Consider the following 17,820-nt stretch of genomic DNA (forward strand, 5'->3'; position numbering starts at 1 on the left):
GGTACCGCAGCATCCTTCGTCATGATGCGCGATGGCCGCACATGATCGCGTGCCGCATAGACTGAAATGTGGTCACGATCACATTATGCTGTGACTTTATTTCCGTTATGTTAACACATCCAGGCTACGTAAAAAAAAATAAAAAAATCAGCTCCATCCCCCTGCCCTGTTGTGTTCGTGGGCGTAAATTAAAAACACAATGTCAATGCACCACTCAGGCTTTCTGCCGTATTTTTTTACATTTGATATATTTATGCGCATATCCCTGTTACGACGAAATCGTACGGAGGCTCTCTGGCGCCGATCCCCCCTCCCCACGTACGTTTCTGTGGGCTGGCGCAAGCTCCCTCCTCCATGCGTAAAATATGTAGGGCATGCTTTGCCACCTCCATTTGAGAAAAGCCCAACCGGTAAATAAACTGTACTGCGAGTGGAGGGGAGAAGAGAAGGAGACATAGCAGCCGCTCTCCTTAATCGGCATCTCAACTCAAGAAGCGCAACACATTTGGAAGGAGGAGGAGGAGGAGGAAAAGATGGACATTACCGACCAGGGTGCTCAAATGGAGCCCCTGTTGCCAGCGGTGAGTCAAATGATTTGTCTTTATTCGTGTGTGAAATGTCTACGTTTGGTTATTTCTCTTTAGAATTCAACACAAGACGCTCAATTTCTTGGTTCATCTCCCTTGGCTAGTATGACTAGAAGCATTTGAATCTTTCTGGTGCACTGCAATTGGGATTTACAATTCCAGTCCAATTCATTTGTCACACTTTCCAAATTCAATGTCATTTAAAGCAAAAACTGCAAAAACTATACCATCCTAATTAAATTTGAATGATGCTTGATGTGCATTGGTGCAGTCTGCTTGTTATACGTGATGCGAAATTGATAGGATGTTGTCATCGTCCATCAAAACAGAGCTGTTTTTCCCAAATCCAAATAGATTTGTCCAGTTAGACCCAATGTGAGTGTACTTCACGCGCCCTCTACTACCTGCAGCCTCTTATGCAACCTGTGAGCTGGGATGAGGCATCTTTCAACTAACAAGAAGGCCCCCCTACTAAATTATCTGAAATCAATCATCATTTTTGGAATGAATTATTTGGTGATTCAGAGGCAGATTGAGCACCTGCCTACTAAGATCAGAGGCCCATTTCATGTAGCTAACGATAACGTCATCTCATCATTATTCAGGAGGAAAAAAAATGGGAAATGTTAACTAGATTTATTTTAGGATACATGGTGTGCTTGTTCTGTGTGTTGTCATAGCATCAGTAGGATGTCATGTCGCTATGTGGAGCCATCATGTCCGGGAAGCGAGTATTGATGCGATTCTATATGATTTAACGCATGCTTCTATTGAGCCAATGCACATATTCAACATTGGAAAAATGTTGATGACCTAAAATAAAACGTTAGGTTCATTTTATACTTTCTGCCTGCCACAATATGGCGTCATAGATAATACATTCAGACCAGTGAAGTGAAATCACTTCTTTATTGGTTAATAGGCTCCAGAATGAAACAATATTTACCTTTAGAGAGATAAGCAAAATATCTGGCATCAATTCCGGCGACATTCAGTGCCTGAAAGAATTATTAGACCACCACCCAGTTTACAGTTTATGCTGCAGCTGACCCAAAATACTACATTTTTTCCAAGAGACCACATAAAACACTTCATAATGTGGGCTTCTCCATTTTCCTCTAAGCATTTCGAAACAAATTTAAAGCTCAATTCACCCTTTAAAAATGTTTTTGGGTATGTACAGGAATGCAAGCAAATAATTACAACTTTACATTTTAATCAGGAAATTAAAAAAAATAATACAGAGCTAGTAAAATATATTAGCCTCCATGTGATTGTGTGCCTGTTCTGTCAATTAGGTTGGAAACCACAACTGATCTATCAATTACCACTGAATTGTATTACCAGAGATTTCTGCAGCAATGATTGGTTCTGGACTGGACTTAATGTTTTCTATTGAACGGGACTTAATGTAAGCAACATTAAAAATCTGGGACATGGCGTTGAGGTTTTTTAAAGTTGCTTCTTTGGGGCGATGAATCCAAATTTGAATAGATCTATGAAGAAGGAATTGTGAGGCTTTGAACTTTTAAAATGGAATTTAAAAGGGAATTTTAAATTATAGTAGAAGGACAATTTGGATGATCTTGAACAATTAATCACGATGAATGGACAAATCTCATTGTTAGCATTTTGAGATTGTTTTTTCTTTTTTGTCCTAATAACTGATGTCTTCTGATTGCAGGAACAAAGCGTGCAAGAAACTAAAAATGTGGTAAGTACACTCCTTTTATTCCCTTCAATTAATTTGGCTTTCAGCACACACTGGCTTGGATTCCTTTCTGAATTCAATTACCAAGAGCTAAAAGCAAATTCAGTTTTGTGACCATGACAAGGTAGGCATCAAAAACGTTTGTATAATGCTAAAATGTTACTTTGGCTCGGTCCATTTGAAAACGACTTCAGTATTCAGTAAGTTTGACTCACACAGTATTTAAAGGTAATACAAAAAGTCTTTTGGGACTTATTCTTATTGACTACTTTTTAACGTTGTCTTTGGATGAAACATCTCTTAACCGAAGCGGAAGCGCATTTTCACATTTGGGGGGGGGGGCAATGGATTGCAAGTTTGTAATCTTGCGTGAAGGACAGTAAGTAAAAAGCGGCCAGCACACCGCACTAGTTTAACAGTTCAAGGTTGACCGGTACAATATTGTACTAAATGTTAAAATGAAAAGGGGAAACAGGGACATTTCAGATTCAAACCTAAAAACACAAGCAAAGCACCTTTTTTTTCTTTTACCCCCTCCTTGCTTTTTTTACATTTATATATTGTAAAATCTTTCATTTCTGACCTTCTAATATTTGGTTTACATGTGCCATGTTAGCTCAATGGCAATATTTTACCTTCTGCTAACTGCCAATGTGCAAGATGGTTGGTTGGTTGGTTGGTTGGTTGGTTGGTTGGTTGGTTGGTTGGTTGGTTGGTTGGTTGGTTGGTTGGTTGGTTGGTTGGTTGGTTGGTTGGTTGGTTGGTTGGTTGGTTGGTTGGTGTTACGGGTTGGTTAGTGGTCATGGGCGCTTGAAGTGTACGAAAGAAGCTCAATCATCTTTCTGCGTACTGTCGGCTATCATTATATTCATCAAGTGTTGCCATCACTTGATCATTCCCGTCTATATTTCTTGTCTCTTACACTGATTGGAGTCTGGCACCATTGTCCCGATTGTTGTTCTTTTTCTTGATTGCCAACTTCTTGGGACGCCGACTTGAGATAACAAATCTACCAAGCCGGGAGAGAAACAAGCTTTGCTCCAATCATGTTGGCGTCGGTGATGTCACAAGCGCTATAATCCCTGTTTGCTCGCGGGTGATGGGCGGATTGGCGGATGGATGCGAGGCACAAACATTTGACCCTGGATGAGACGAGACACGATTGATTCTGAGCTGAGCTGAGCTGAGCTGAGCGCCGTTTCTTGGATGTGAGCTCGCCATGTTCCATTCCGAGCTGACATCGCCGTGAGCTACGTCATTTTTGCGAGTGGGACGCCTAACCCTTCTGACCCTCTCATCCTACCACTTCCCGCCAAACAAGGAGGGGGTTTAGTCATCATCCTGTCCCGTCCCAAGGGACCCAAAATGCTCTCGGTGGACTGCAACAAGAGATTTAGTTACCAGGTAGGCTGCTGAAATTCATTTGATTTGGAAAATTCTCGCCGACGAGATTCGGATGTGCGCATGTGAGAGATCCCGAGGAGCTTGCCTTGACAGATGGGACCGTCCTGTTCTGAGATTGGGGCTTATATCTGCTGCAATGAGTCCGGTTACTTCATCGGGTTCAGAAAAAAAAAAAAAAAAAGCGTTTGTACTATTTTGACCGGGCCTTTTATACGGACGGAATATTTCCTTTTTTCTAAGTGCTGATGCTCTCAGCAGTTATCATCGCCACGGTAACCATCTGTAGGGATGAAAAACCATGACAACTAAAACCACCCGCCAGTCGCAGAGGCCCTTACAGCCAGCGATAATCCATCTCCGTCTTTGTCAACTAAAAGCCGCCACAATGTGTGTTAGTGTTTACACTTACGCAGCGTGAAATAAATCAAATTGCTTTGTCTCTCAAGCCATTTTTTTCTCAAGCTCACATGCTGTTGCGTGTCTAATGCTGTGGTGCATTTTTATTTTTGAGACAAGTATACTGTAGCTCCCACAATAGTAATTTAACCTTCATTATGTTGCTCCCCAGGGAACACCCATGAATAGCTTATTGGCGAAATTAGGTCACACATTGTACCTGTTTTCCACAGAGTTACATGATATTGGGAAAGGATTACTCATAAGGAGCATGTGTGGAATATAGGAATTGAATTAAGCAGCTCAAAGCCTCGAGTGGACATAATGTGGAAAATTGGACTCTTTTAATTGCTTGAATATAGATTTGAGTGCATGAATTGAAACAACCAAGTTAATGTTTTGAAAGCTCATGCGCCGTTCTTTACTGATTGTGATGTAACAGTGCGGCTAATGCACATAATACCTTCCCCAGCTGTCCGTGACTTGCCAGCGAGCGAGAGTTAAGATTCGCCATTTTCACATGACACTATGGGGACGGACGGGCACCTGTTGGAAAACATAGCGGCTTTATTATGTCAAAGTTAATTAGGGCGGCTGCGTTAGCACAGTTTAGCAATGGCCAACTGGGTTGTTGTATTCATTTGTGGTGACGAATGAAGGAGAAACTGCTTGTCACGTTACGGTATAGCCCCCTCAAAACAGGCTTAAAATAAAAAAAAGTAAATTCAATATTTTGTGTTGGTGGTTCACGCTTCAATCATTTGGATGCTTCATGAACTTGTAATAGAATAAATATCATATTGTTGATCTCAGCAAGCCCGGATCATTTTTTTTAACTAACCAAAAGATCAACCAGATATTTTAATTACAGTTAGCACTTTCCAAACATGTTCAACATATATATTTTATTGCTTATTATTCAGAGAATACTCACAAAAGGCTTTGCATAGTTCAAATACATTCATTAGCTTGATACAGTTACACACAGTGTGTATTGACAATTAAAAAAAAAAAAGGCAGGCTGTGTGGAATAAGAATTGTGTGAGCTCATATTTGCGCAACATGTAGAAAAGCATCCTGACCTTCACAAGAGGAACGTGACATTGGACTGGAGTCATTTCCATCAGAGCAAAACTGTTATTGTCATTTATTCGAATATTTCAGTTCCTGTAGCGGATAACATGATATTGGGCCAGCGCTGGTCAGAATGTTGCGGGTGGCACGTAATCATCATGAATTGTACATACAAAAACACGTGAACATGTCTCTATCACGCATGATCGCATGTCCACCCCTCCTCCACCTCGTTCATGCCGACTTCCTCCTGCAGTCTTGCTTACGTGCTCCCTGTTCTTCCCTGATAGCCTGCATCACACACACAACATCATTCATGAAATTCCTGATTCCATTTTCATCGTATTTCTTTTTAAATGCTTTCAGGTTTAGCCTCAGCTAGCTGTATCATTACGGCCTATAAATAGAAACAGAGGCCTGCTGGGTGGATATTTTAGCTCATCGTTACATAATAGATACATGTATTTGATTTTTTGGGAGGGTAGGAAACATTCTGTAAGGTACAGAGCCGTACCAAATCCCCACACGGAATATATTAGACAGCTAGCGTTAGCTGGCAGGCTATAACTATCATCGCAGAGTGGTAAAGTTGACGTGTTTACAAGTTGAAAAGTGCCTTTAGGCCTTCATATAAAGTGTAGCTGTTATGGGGATACTTCTTGATGAACTAGACAGACATAAGACTTGCCTATATGCATTTAGACTAATAAACACAAATATGCTAGCACAAAAAAACAACGTTGCGTAAGCTTCTGCTTAAATCTTTCCCTAAAGACTTACTGTACTATTAAATATATTTAAATTGGATATTTTTAGTTGTATTTATGAGAGTAATTTAGCCTCCTATCCAAAAGACAATTTTACTTTCTAATCAACACTTGATGAATAACATTTACTTGCCAGCCGCCATTTTGTGCCAACCAAATTTGAACAATAGTCAAATGAGATCAGCAAAAAAATTTCATCACTGTAGTGTGTTGTCCTATTTGGAGTTGATCAACATAAATTTCTAAGCGTGTTTTTATTTTATTTTTATTTTTTTAAGCTAGCTCTTTGGATGTTAATGTTAGTTACACACGCATTTGCTATGAACGTTAGCACCACTTAACACCAAGCGTGTTCGTCACGCAACTGCCGGGTTTCTATGTTTATGAATGTTTAATGTCTACTTTCCTTACTTAGCTACATAAAAGGAAAAGGAACAGCAGTAGTGGACGTAGTGCAGTTGAACATTCGATCGACATTTTCCAGCTGCACCGTAATGTGATGTAAATGTGAGACAAGCTTTTGTGTTCTTTTTTGCCCGATTGAGTGTCTGAGTCAATTAACACGGACTTATCTCATCGGACATTGAATACCAATGCACCAGCATGAGCTTGCCGCGTCTGTCCACGAAACACTTTTGATCTTCTGTCTTATCGTCCATGTGTGAGAGAGTGAGTGATGTGCCACCATTTCACTTGCCCGTTAATCTTTGCCGGATAAGCGTCGGATACTCAGCAAGTGCCGCCCTAAGCCTGTCACGATGTACTCCATGTGTACTTATTTTCTTTTCACAATGGTGATGGGTGTATGACCTTTGACCCCTGACACTTGGCATCAGATAAATAGCTTCAAATCACAATTTAAAACATGTCTCATGTTTTCATCAAAATATCCAAAGATACAACAATTCTAGTCATTCTCATTGCATCTTTCATGGTGGAATTAGTTGGTATTAGGGGCAGATCTGTCTCCTGCAGTGACACCCTTGTTTGGCCATCGGTGAGGCCGGTTTCGTTAAATTGTCAGCCGGGAGGCTGAATCTCATCATTGTGCTACTGCCGGCGTTCCGTTCCGTTTTGCCTCTTCTTCCGCCTCACCCGACAGCGAGGGTTCATGGCTGTCTGCTGCTTGCTTCTACTCGTCTAAGTAGAGCCCAGAGTGTGGAAGACAAGTGAGCCCAAGACAGTAAAAGCAATTTTGTGGTACATGGACGCCGAAACACTATCACCAGTAATGTCTATGTTGTTTCGATTTCTGCTATGATGTGTTTTCATTTGAATATAACCTGCCCAGGGTCATTCGAATCCCAGGTGCGGGGAGTATATGCAACATGCAAATTCAGGAAAGCTCAGACTGACGTTGGCCTATTTCTGTCCTCTGATTGGTTGGTCAGAGCTACTTAATTTGGACTACAGATTTTTATTTTATTTTTTTTAAAACCAGCTTGCAAATATTGGCTGACTTATGTCTACAGTTAGTGATGCAGAGTTTCACTTTTTGGGTGCAGCTTTGGACATACTTTGTAAGAAAAACATAAGGTTGAAGAAATGTTCGAGTTTAGATTATGTCCAGTCCTGAAGCAAGCCTTGTCTGTGTGTGTTTGTGTCAGAGGACTGATGAGGAAGCAGTGGTGGACCGTGGCGGAACCCGCTCCATGCTGAACACCAACTTTGAGAAGGAAGAACTAGAAGGTAACGACCCTCTCCGTGTTTTATATTATTCATGAAAGCAAATGTTACATTTTGTGCAAGGCAAAATTTGTCCATGCGGGATTTTGTACTGTATGTTTGTCATAAATGTTCAGTCACCTATCACCATACAACACTCATTTCAAGTTTGCGCAAAATAAAAAAGAAAATCAGCAGACCAACTACTCCTATCTCCAAATTCTGGAACGAATAGCCCATCCATCTATTTTCTGAACCGCTTATTGTATGTGTAGAATCAGATCGACTTGGTTTTACTGTGGCACCTCATATGGTGCAGGAGGCAAGAACAGGGCAGTCACAGTTCTCTGAGCACTCAGCTGAGAGCCAGAGATGGGTGGAGGGTTGGGGTTAGGCTGTGCATCACTGGCCGGCCAGTCAGCTCCACTGCAATAAAAAAGAGGAGACAGTCAGCTCGGATTATCTTCACTCTAACCTTGTGCATGCATGCTCGAATTCCGCACGCACAATCGCGGCAGCTCAAATGTGGGGGGAACCCTTGCTAGGTCTGCATTCAACGTAAACAAGCAAGAAAAAACCCCACCAAACAATTTGTATTTGGAAGACAAATAAATCAACACAGTAAGGAATGGATATTCAAACACAAACGGTGCAGCAACACAATAGTGACACTCACAGATATGCATTCTTTATGCTCTACAAAAAATGACGAATATGACTAATATTACAATACTGAGTTACATGCTGTAGTTGTGGCAGTATTATACTGCCCCCAGTGGCCAAGTTGCACAGACAGCAAAAGACGCAATTAATTCATTAATTGCAATGCACAAATGTTTGTTGAATTCTTGACGTCATTTGTTATGACCATGTTTTTATAAATTAGTGTTTTACGGCTCTGTTTTTCTTGTTCTTCAAAAAAAAATACTTTTTTTTAGTGGGAGACAGACATTTCCAGTGAAAGAGAGCTTCAAGTAAAAGCCCTCACCTCAAATGTCTTTTTCCCCCCTTTTTTGTTGACTCCAGGTCACCGCACTCTATACATCGGGGTACATGTTCCTCTGGGCCGCAGATCACATCGCCGCCACCGTCACCACGGCCACAGACACAGGAAGCGCTCCAAGGAGAGGGACTCCACGGCTGACGATGGACGAGAATCTCCCTCACACAGTCGGTGTCCCGACGTTCCTTACATTTTCACGTGGCTGCGGTTTTAGCAGAAATGAAACGTCGTCCTTTGCTGCAGCAGACACACCAGCCCAGAGGGTGCAGTTCTTGTTGGGGACAGAGGATGGCGATGAGGAGCACATCCCGCACGCCTTGTTCACCGAGCTGGATGAAATTTGCCTCAGAGAGGGCGAGGATGCAGAATGGAAGGAGACTGCCAGGTGGGCTTGTTTTTCTTGCACCACATCCTACCCTGGAGACATTTTCATGTTTGCAAACAAAATCTTGGATGGAGGGTTGCGGACAAAGTGTTGTTCTTCACACCCACGTCTTCTTCTCAGGTCTCCTCTAAATGTCACTCTGCCTTCACTCCAAACTGATTTTCTAATTTGAGTCTAAGTAGTTTAGTATCAGTACCACTGAATGAATATCTGTGTTGGTATCTAACACCCTCAATTGAATCCAATTAAGACGAAAATACCAAACAATAAAAAGTCAATACAAGCATAATCATTTCTGCAATCCATCCAGACATTGATGGTTTGACAACAGCTGCTGTATTTGTGTGTAAAGGTGGCTGAAGTTTGAGGAAGACGTCGAGGATGGTGGCGAGCGATGGAGTAAGCCCTACGTGGCCACGCTGTCCCTCCACAGTCTTTTTGAGCTCCGCAGCTGCATCATGAATGGCACTGTTATGCTGGACATGAGAGCAAATTCGCTGGAGGAGATTGCAGGTACAACAATGCTTTTTCAAAAATACTCCATTTTTATCCAATCACAAGTGTTTATTTTCCATGGAGACAATGAGCCCACACTTATTAGCAATTACAGTATATAATCCATCTATCATTAAAAAAACACTAGTTCTGGCTTGCTCACCTTTTCAGACATGGTCCTGGATCAGCACGAAGTGTCTGGTCAACTGGGTCAGGATGCCAGGAGGAGGATTCGTGAAGCCCTGCTCAAGCAGCATCACCACCAGAACCACAAGAAGCTTGCCAACCGTATCCCCATTGTCCGCTCCTTTGCAGACATTGGCAAGAAGCAATCAGAGCCTCACTCCATGGATAAGAATGGTGAGGATGCGTTAGCCATTAATTTGAATAATAAAGAAACGAATGACATCCAGTTATGTATTTTGGCTGACCTGATATCAGTGTTTTCTTGACAGGACAAACGGTTTCATCTCAGTCTCAGTCAGCGATGACCGAGGGCAAACAGGACGTCAGTAGAGAAAACAGCGCCGTCGACTTCAGCAAGGTGAGCCCCACCGCTGCTTTTGCTGTTTATCTGCGGAAAAGTGAGATTATTGATTTAAGATTGGGTACCGTGTGGAATGGTCTGCTTTTGCAACTTATCCTGGGAAATTGGACATCGTGTAACTGGAGGACCAAGCTACTTACATAAGGAAAAATACATTGTGAAAATACATCGTCACCATGCTTGCGTGGGTTTTCTCCAGGCGCACTCACTTTCCCCGCAGGTGTTTATATGAGTGTGAATAGTTTTGTTTGTGAGTAAAATCCTAATCCGACATGGCCTACAAGAAGGAGAAGTGTTCCTGGAGACAGAATTACTGTACCTACAACAAGGGGAGAAAATCATTAACAAGTACATATGCACCATTGTGGATGTGAACAAATAAAGATATTCGAGTCTTCCAATTATTGATTTTGGCAGGTTAAATTGGAGTTTCTATTCAACATTAAACTAAATAATATTGTGCCTAGTATTGACCCTTGTGGGACTCCATGGCTACCTTAACCTTGTCCCAAATCAAGGTCTTAAATAAGGTAGTCACAATAACGCTCTCTAGAATGATGAGGATAAAGAGTTGAACGGTTATGAACAAGTTTTGTTTATTAGATTGACCTTCACTTCATGAAGAAGATCCCACCTGGCGCAGAGGCCTCCAACATCCTTGTTGGGGAGTTGGAATTTCTCGAACGCCCTGTGGTGGCCTTTGTCCGCCTGGCGCCCGCTGTGCTGCTCAGCGGCCTGGCTGAGGTTCCCATCACCACTAGGTTGACCTCTGTGTTTCTTTTTGGACAGATGATCCAGCGCACTCCCTGACTGTGTCTTCTCTCTCGCAGGTTTCTTTTCATCCTGCTCGGGCCTCTGGGCAAAGGTCCGCAGTACCATGAAATCGGACGGTCTATCGCAACCTTGATGACGGACGAGGTGAGGTTTTGGTCCGGGTACTGTAAAAGCAGCAATGATGACAGATTCTGTTGATCTCAAGCTGCCCTTTGAAAAAAAAAAAGGAAGCTCCAGAGGGATGAATGCATCAGGATTTTCAGCAGTGCAACTATTATGTATCAATGGCACGTTGGGATGACAACCGACGTTTTTCCCTCAACAGATTTTCCACGATGTGGCGTACAAAGCCAAAGACAGAAATGACCTGGTGGCTGGTATTGATGAGTTCCTGGACCAAGTGACAGTGTTACCCCCTGGAGAATGGGATCCCTCCATCAGAATAGAACCTCCCAAAAATGTGCCCTCTCAGGTAAACTCCCACCAAAAGAAGCTATTGTTAGGAGTTTGCTTTCTTTTATTTATTATATAGGATTATATACAAACCACACCAGAACGTTTAACCTTTATTGAGCCAAGGCACTTATATGACATGGTAAAAAAAAAAAAAAACCTCACCACACACAAAGTGTCACCAAAAAATCGATACACGGGACAATTGCCATTTATGGAAAGTGCTTTTCCTTCATCTGCCTGTCACTATATGCTGTTGACCTAGATACCCATGGATGACAAACAAATACATTATTGATAGTAAATGAATAATAATTTGGGGATAAATGATGGAATAAAGAATAATGCATGGGCACTCTTGTTGGGAAACACTGTACTACACCACTGATGACCACCATTTTTTTTTTTTTTCATAATGAACAAATTCCAATATGTACCAGCTGTAGTAGGAGGATTGAGATATTCTACATTGACTCTTACAGTTGCCTATTGATGCATTTTCCTTCTCAAAATCAAATACTTGGAAGCACACAACACAGTGTGGCGGTGGTTGGAGTTAATATTTTCTTCTACAGGAAAAGCGGAAGATTCCTCCTCTTCCAAATGGAGTCACGGATCTTGTTGACTCAGAGGAACACGAAGGCCACGGTGGCCCTGAGCTTCAACGTACTGGAAAGTAGGTCGAAGAGAGACAGACATGGCATGCATTCGCCTCTTGTGTTCAAATGTCACCTCAACCTTGCCATGTTCCTACAGAAGTGCACCTTGACACAACCACTTGGAGCAATGAGATAACACCACTTAGACACTGACAGCTTTTTTCCTCTGATGCTCCTCTGATCCCCCCTCCAAGGCTGTTTGGCGGTTTCATCATGGACATCAAGCGAAAGGCCCCTCACTACCTTTCGGACTACACGGATGCCCTTAGTCTGCAGTGTCTGGCCTCCTTCCTTTTCCTTTACTGCGCTTGCATGTCACCTGTCATCACCTTTGGAGGTCTTCTTGGTGAAGCCACCGAAGGACGTGTGGTAAGTGGATTCAAAAAAAAAAAATTCATTTATTGCCGTTTGTATATGCTCCAAAACATCAGTTATTGAGATTTCCCGCAAAACAGTTTTTCGGTGTTCCCGTGTTTTCAGAGCGCTATCGAGTCCTTGTTCGGGGCTTCCATGACTGGAATTGCCTACTCGCTTTTTGCCGGGCAGCCACTCACAATCCTTGGCAGCACCGGTCCGGTCCTTGTGTTTGAGAAGATCCTCTTCAAGTTCTGCAAGTGTGTCTTTTTTTTTTTCCCCAAGTATTTTGAATGATTTTGCAAATTGATGTTGATTCTGAGGACTTTCTTGTCCTCTTGCAGGGACTACGGCCTCTCCTACCTCTCCCTGAGGGCCTGTATCGGCCTTTGGACGTCCTTTTTCTGTCTCCTGCTTGTGGCCACCGATGCCAGCTCACTTGTTTGTTACATCACAAGGTTCACAGAGGAAGCCTTTGCTTCCCTGATCTGCATCATATTCATCTATGAGGCCCTGGAGAAACTGATCCACCTGGGCGTGCACTACCCCATCAATAAAAACAACAACCTTCAGAAGCTTACGCTGTATTCGTAAGTGGTAAAAAAAAAAGAAGAACCCTGTTTGCTATAATTGTTGAGTGAGCTAAGACTAAAGATCAATTTACCAACTTGGAATTATCTAGACGTGACTAGATGGTCTACACAGGTGCACTTGTGCAGAGCCCCAAGATCCCAGCAATGAGACTCGGCTGTTGTGGCAGGAGAGAAACATCACAGCCTCTGAGGTCAACTGGACCATGTTGGAAGTTAAGGTAAGTCATTTTTGAAATTTACAATCCACTCATATCCAGATGATAGTTCTGCTTTGTGATTTTCATTATTGACAGAAAAATGCTGAGATGTTTTCATGTTGGTCCATTTCAGCCAAATGAAGGCTCAATTACAAATCAAAACGTGATTTCCGTTGTCATTTATCCCGCGATCGTCCTCATCGTGTCCTCTGGTGCCAGTAGGAGTGCGAAGAACTGCACGGGGAATTCAAGGGCAGCGCCTGTGGTCCCCACGGCCCTTACATTCCAGACGTCCTCTTCTGGTGTGTGGTCCTCTTCTTCTCGACCGTCTTCATGTCCGCCTTTCTTAAGGAGTTCAAGACAAGGCGCTACTTTCCGACCAAGGTCAGTAGCAACTGAGCCAGCCACCTTGTGGCACTGACCTCAATGACGTTTTTGTCCATGTTTGCCTTCAGGTTCGGGCCATCATCAGTGACTTTGCAGTCTTCATCACCATCCTCACCATGGTTCTGGTTGACTACGCTCTGGGCATTCCCTCACCAAAATTACAAGTTCCCAACAAGTTTAAAGTGAGTCTTACCCAGCCCAAACAATCAAAGATCACTTGTTAAAAGGTTTCCTCAGGTTGGCTTTTTTTACTGCAAAAGAAGAACCACAGCCACAGCTCATGTCTTGAAGAAAGAAAAAAAAATGTATTCAAGATTTAAGAGCCTCTTTCCTGTTTGTACTGTTTCCAGCCTACCAGAGATGATCGCACCTGGATTATAAACCCCGTGGGCCCCAACCCATGGTGGACCACCATCATCACCTTCATCCCTGCTCTGTTGTGCACCATCCTCATCTTCATGGACCAACAGATCACAGCTGTGATTATCAACAGGAAGGAACACAAGCTGAAGGTATCTCCACCTGGAAATGACTGGCGGAGAAAAAGCTCTGAAAATGGCTGTGCTTTTTCAGAAAGGCTGTGGCTACCACCTTGACTTGTTTGTGGTCGGGGTGATGCTGGGCGTGTGCTCTGTGATGGGCCTGCCGTGGTTCGTGGCCGCCACCGTGCTTTCTATCTCGCACGTGAACAGCTTGAAGCTGGAGTCCGAGTGCTCTGCACCCGGAGAGCAGCCTAAGTTCCTGGGCATCCGTGAGCAGCGCTTTACCGGCCTCATGATCTTCACCCTCATGGGCTGCTCGGTTTTTATGACCTCAGTGTTGAAGGTCGGCAAAATAAATTCATTAATATGTGCCGTGTAAATATGGAGACATCACAAATAACTTTTCTGGGTTTGAATTGTAGTTCATCCCAATGCCTGTGCTGTATGGAGTCTTTCTCTACATGGGGGCGTCTTCACTTCGAGGCATCCAGGTGAGTCTTTTTTTTTTTGTCCAATCAATTGATTGATTTGGCTCTAGTTGGTCACAACTTTTACGTGATCATTCTTAACCACCAACATCTCAAAATTTCTTGGATTGTCTCGATCACCGATACTCTCAAGGGTGCTACGTGGGCTCCCTCTAGTGGCATGCGAGCGAATCACGGCCTATGTACAATTCAGTTATATTTAACTTAAATTCAGTATGTTTGCATTTGACATTTAATTTTTTTTTTATCTTAAGAAATAGTTACAGACAGGCAGATAACAATGGCTACATCATGTTTTTGAGAAAAGATGAGTCCTGTAGCTTGACCTGACCTCTCTCTTGACAGTTCTTTGACCGTCTCAGATTGTATGGGATGCCGGCCAAACATCAGCCTGACTTCATTTACCTTCGCCACGTTCCCTTGAGGAAAGTGCACCTCTTCACCGTCATCCAGCTCAGCTGTTTGGTGCTGCTGTGGGTCATCAAGACCTCCAGGGCTGCCATCGTTTTCCCGATGATGGTAAAAGAAAAAAACAAGACAGGAACAAAAAGAAAAAAAAGTCAAGAGAGCAAAGCATTGAAAATGATCTCATCGTGCGTGAACAAAAAGTGGTTATTGAATTTATTTTACTCAAGGTCTTGGCACTCGTCTTCATCCGTAAGCTCCTGGACTTCATCTTCACCAAGAGAGAGCTCAGCTGGTTGGATGACTTAATGCCAGAATGGAAGAAGAAGAAACTTGAAGATGCTGCGCAAGAGGTGGAGTGATACGTAAAGGTGTGGAGACGACGACGTCTCCTTTGCGTTGCTGACGGTCGTTCACGTTTCTCCTCAGGAGGAACACAGTATTATTGTAGAAGAAGAAGGGATTGTGCAAGTTCCACTTGAAGGACACTACAAGTAAGTTTAGAATCCATTTTGGAACTAGCACAAAGATTGAACCTGTATTATCTTTGTGTGTTCAAATATGATTTCTTTTTTATATATTTGAAGGGGCGACCCAGCGACTGTGAACATCACTGATGAGATGTCTAAGGGTTCCTTCGGGAACGTTTGGAAGGGCGTGAACCCCGTGGAAAAGGAACCGGCTGCTAAAAGGTAAACCAACAGCAAAAATCTTTTAGGCTCTTTATTATTTAGAATCTAATTTTCCCAGAATAGTGTTTAGGTTCAAGTAGTTCATGCCCAGAGCTACAGGGATTAGAACTTGTTCTAGTCAATTACATTTTGCTAAATCAACTTAAAGAACTTCCTTATCCTGAAGGCCTGTTTTTTTATTTGTTTCTGTTTAAACAAATGTTTGCGTGAACATGAATTGTGAGCAGCCCTGTCCTCATGGTTGTCCAGCCGGTAGACTAACATAGAATCTCCTGCATTGCTTCCCTCTGCTTCATTCCACCCACCCATCAAGCTCCCCTTCCTAACTTCCTAGAAGCTGAGAAGCCAAAGGTGAGTCTTGTCCTGTTGCTTGTTTAGGGTTTGGTAGGGCTGCAGTCATGTCGAATGAATGCGTTTGTTTTCAATACAGACATGCGCCTCTGCCTGTGCTGCCCGTCCGTGCATGTTTGCCCCTTTGCATGTTAGGAAGAATTTAACTTACTTAAACTCAACTTACCACTGACCCGACTTAAGGGTTTTTGAAGTACAAGTTGTCGCTGAGACGATTTTTTTCCGTCAACATTTGCAATAAAACTAATGTAAGGTGGCAGTGACTCAACTTAGAGACATAAACTTGAACTTCTCGTCATCGTGTCACGTTTTCAGTGCGTTAAAAAAATCACATGTCCATATATCATAACAACAATAGAGCAAAGTGAGAGACTCACGTTTTGAAGTTGGAACCACAGTCACTATTTTGAGTTTATCTGCCCACTCTGTATTTTCCTATCTATCTAATCAGATTGTGCTATTGACATACATGTGCTACTTCCAGCCACTAGGGGGCATGTCTGCACGATATCTTGGTACTGAGATGATAGTTGTGCTTGTGCTTAATTTGTTCCTTTGGTATTTTCCCCTCAGCCTTCCTCTGCATTTACAAAAAAAAAGGGATTTGCTGGTTTTTCAATACATTGTGTTTTTTTTTTTTTCTCCCTTTCACCTTGCCAGTTTACCCAAAAAAGTTGAGAAGCGCCACAAACGTCGGAGACACGACAAGAGCTTGGATCGGGAGACAAGCTTGTGATGACACACATTGGCAGACAATGCCGTTGTTTTGTCTCTTGTTTTGTTCATCAGAAAAAAAAAAAACTGTGCCACACTCCACCACCTTTGTACTGTGATTTTTTTTTTTTTTTTTTTTTTTTTTTTTATTATTAGTATTATGTGTGTCGTGTGCAACTTCTGTATGAAACATGACATTAGAAGCAACATTGGCGACTATATTAAAGAATCAATGCACAAACCAGCAACAAAACGGGCCAAGTGAAGGACACTTTTTCAAAAATATTTAATTGTATTTATATGTTTCGCAAAAACTTAGAACATCGGCAAAATAGTTCAATTGCTTAAATATGTGATTATTGTAGAATTTAGAATTTCTGTGAAAAGTGTGTCGAAAGTAAAACATTTTTGGGGGGGAAATATATTAAATCTCATATATATTCTGTATATTTATTATTTTTGGTGATGTTCCAGCTGTTTTGTTTTCCCTTCATCTTTTGCAAAGTAGCACGTGATCTTAGCCTCCTTTGGCAAATTGCTACTTGGTCTTTTTCCTCTTTGTTTGTTGCTGACCTTTGGAGTGGCTTGTACAAAAATCTTTACCGCTGTCATCCACGGACCTAATCTGTCTTCTGTGTTGTGTTGAAAATGATTTTTATTTTAAACGGCACCATTAGTACTTCTAGAGATGCAATAAAAACTTTTTTTTTTCTGCAAAGGGCAACCTGTAATATGTGCTGATCAGTCTTAACAATGTATAATACACACTATAGTTTATTTTATTCAGTGTTGCTAATATAGAACTGAAAATGATGTTTGAGGCTTTTTATCTGACATAGATGTTTCCTTGATGCTTCTCTTGATGCTTAAACTAATAAGAGGTCAAAATTATATCACTATCACATATTTTGACCGCATCTATGTGTATTTTTGTTTGCCTTAAACTTTGATAGACAATTTGACTGGCGATTGTGAAGTAATCCGTTCCGATTTGTTCTTCAATTGTGGTTTTGTTCAGCAGACTGAAAAAGGATTTGATTGGCGTGTCTATAAAAAATTAAATAAACATACATAAAGATATGCTTTTTTCCCCCTCTTCTATCTTTGTTTTCAGAAATTTTGAACTCGATTCAACTCGCTTCACAACAGGCAGTGGTTTAGCACTTAAGTTAGCATGATGCTAAAAGTAAACACAATGCAAAACGCTGTCGACAAAACACCAATATATTCCCTCCAT

General features: G+C 42.0%; 1 protein-coding gene across 5 annotated transcripts; it reads left to right on the forward strand.

Moving 5' to 3' along the window:
• Window positions 1-197: 197 nt before the first annotated feature.
• Window positions 198-17,663, forward strand: LOC125988149 (sodium-driven chloride bicarbonate exchanger). 5 transcript variants are annotated; one of them, XM_049752995.2, is made up of 27 exons: window positions 220-581; window positions 2,272-2,301; window positions 7,547-7,628; window positions 8,631-8,774; window positions 8,851-8,992; window positions 9,345-9,505; window positions 9,659-9,847; window positions 9,943-10,031; window positions 10,638-10,795; window positions 10,865-10,952; window positions 11,134-11,280; window positions 11,837-11,937; window positions 12,115-12,289; window positions 12,401-12,534; window positions 12,619-12,864; window positions 12,980-13,085; window positions 13,287-13,448; window positions 13,520-13,633; window positions 13,802-13,963; window positions 14,025-14,276; window positions 14,356-14,424; window positions 14,767-14,940; window positions 15,057-15,179; window positions 15,256-15,320; window positions 15,414-15,518; window positions 15,832-15,869; window positions 16,530-17,663. In XM_049752995.2, the coding sequence occupies exons 1-26, from the start codon at window positions 534-536 to the stop codon at window positions 15,842-15,844; spliced, it is 3,279 nt and encodes a 1,092-aa protein (XP_049608952.1). In that variant the 5' UTR covers window positions 220-533; the 3' UTR covers window positions 15,845-15,869; window positions 16,530-17,663. The 5 variants fall into 5 exon arrangements, with proteins under 5 accessions (XP_049608953.1, XP_049608948.1, XP_049608949.1 ...); XM_049752991.2 differs by lacking the exon at window positions 15,832-15,869 and having other exon boundaries at window positions 209-581; XM_049752992.2 differs by lacking the exon at window positions 15,832-15,869 and having other exon boundaries at window positions 209-581; window positions 8,854-8,992.
• The last annotated feature ends 157 nt before the right edge of the window (window positions 17,664-17,820 follow it).

The sequence above is a fragment of the Syngnathus scovelli genome, chromosome 2, assembly GCF_024217435.2.
Source record: "Syngnathus scovelli strain Florida chromosome 2, RoL_Ssco_1.2, whole genome shotgun sequence".
Taxonomy (NCBI): Eukaryota; Metazoa; Chordata; class Actinopteri; order Syngnathiformes; family Syngnathidae; genus Syngnathus; species Syngnathus scovelli.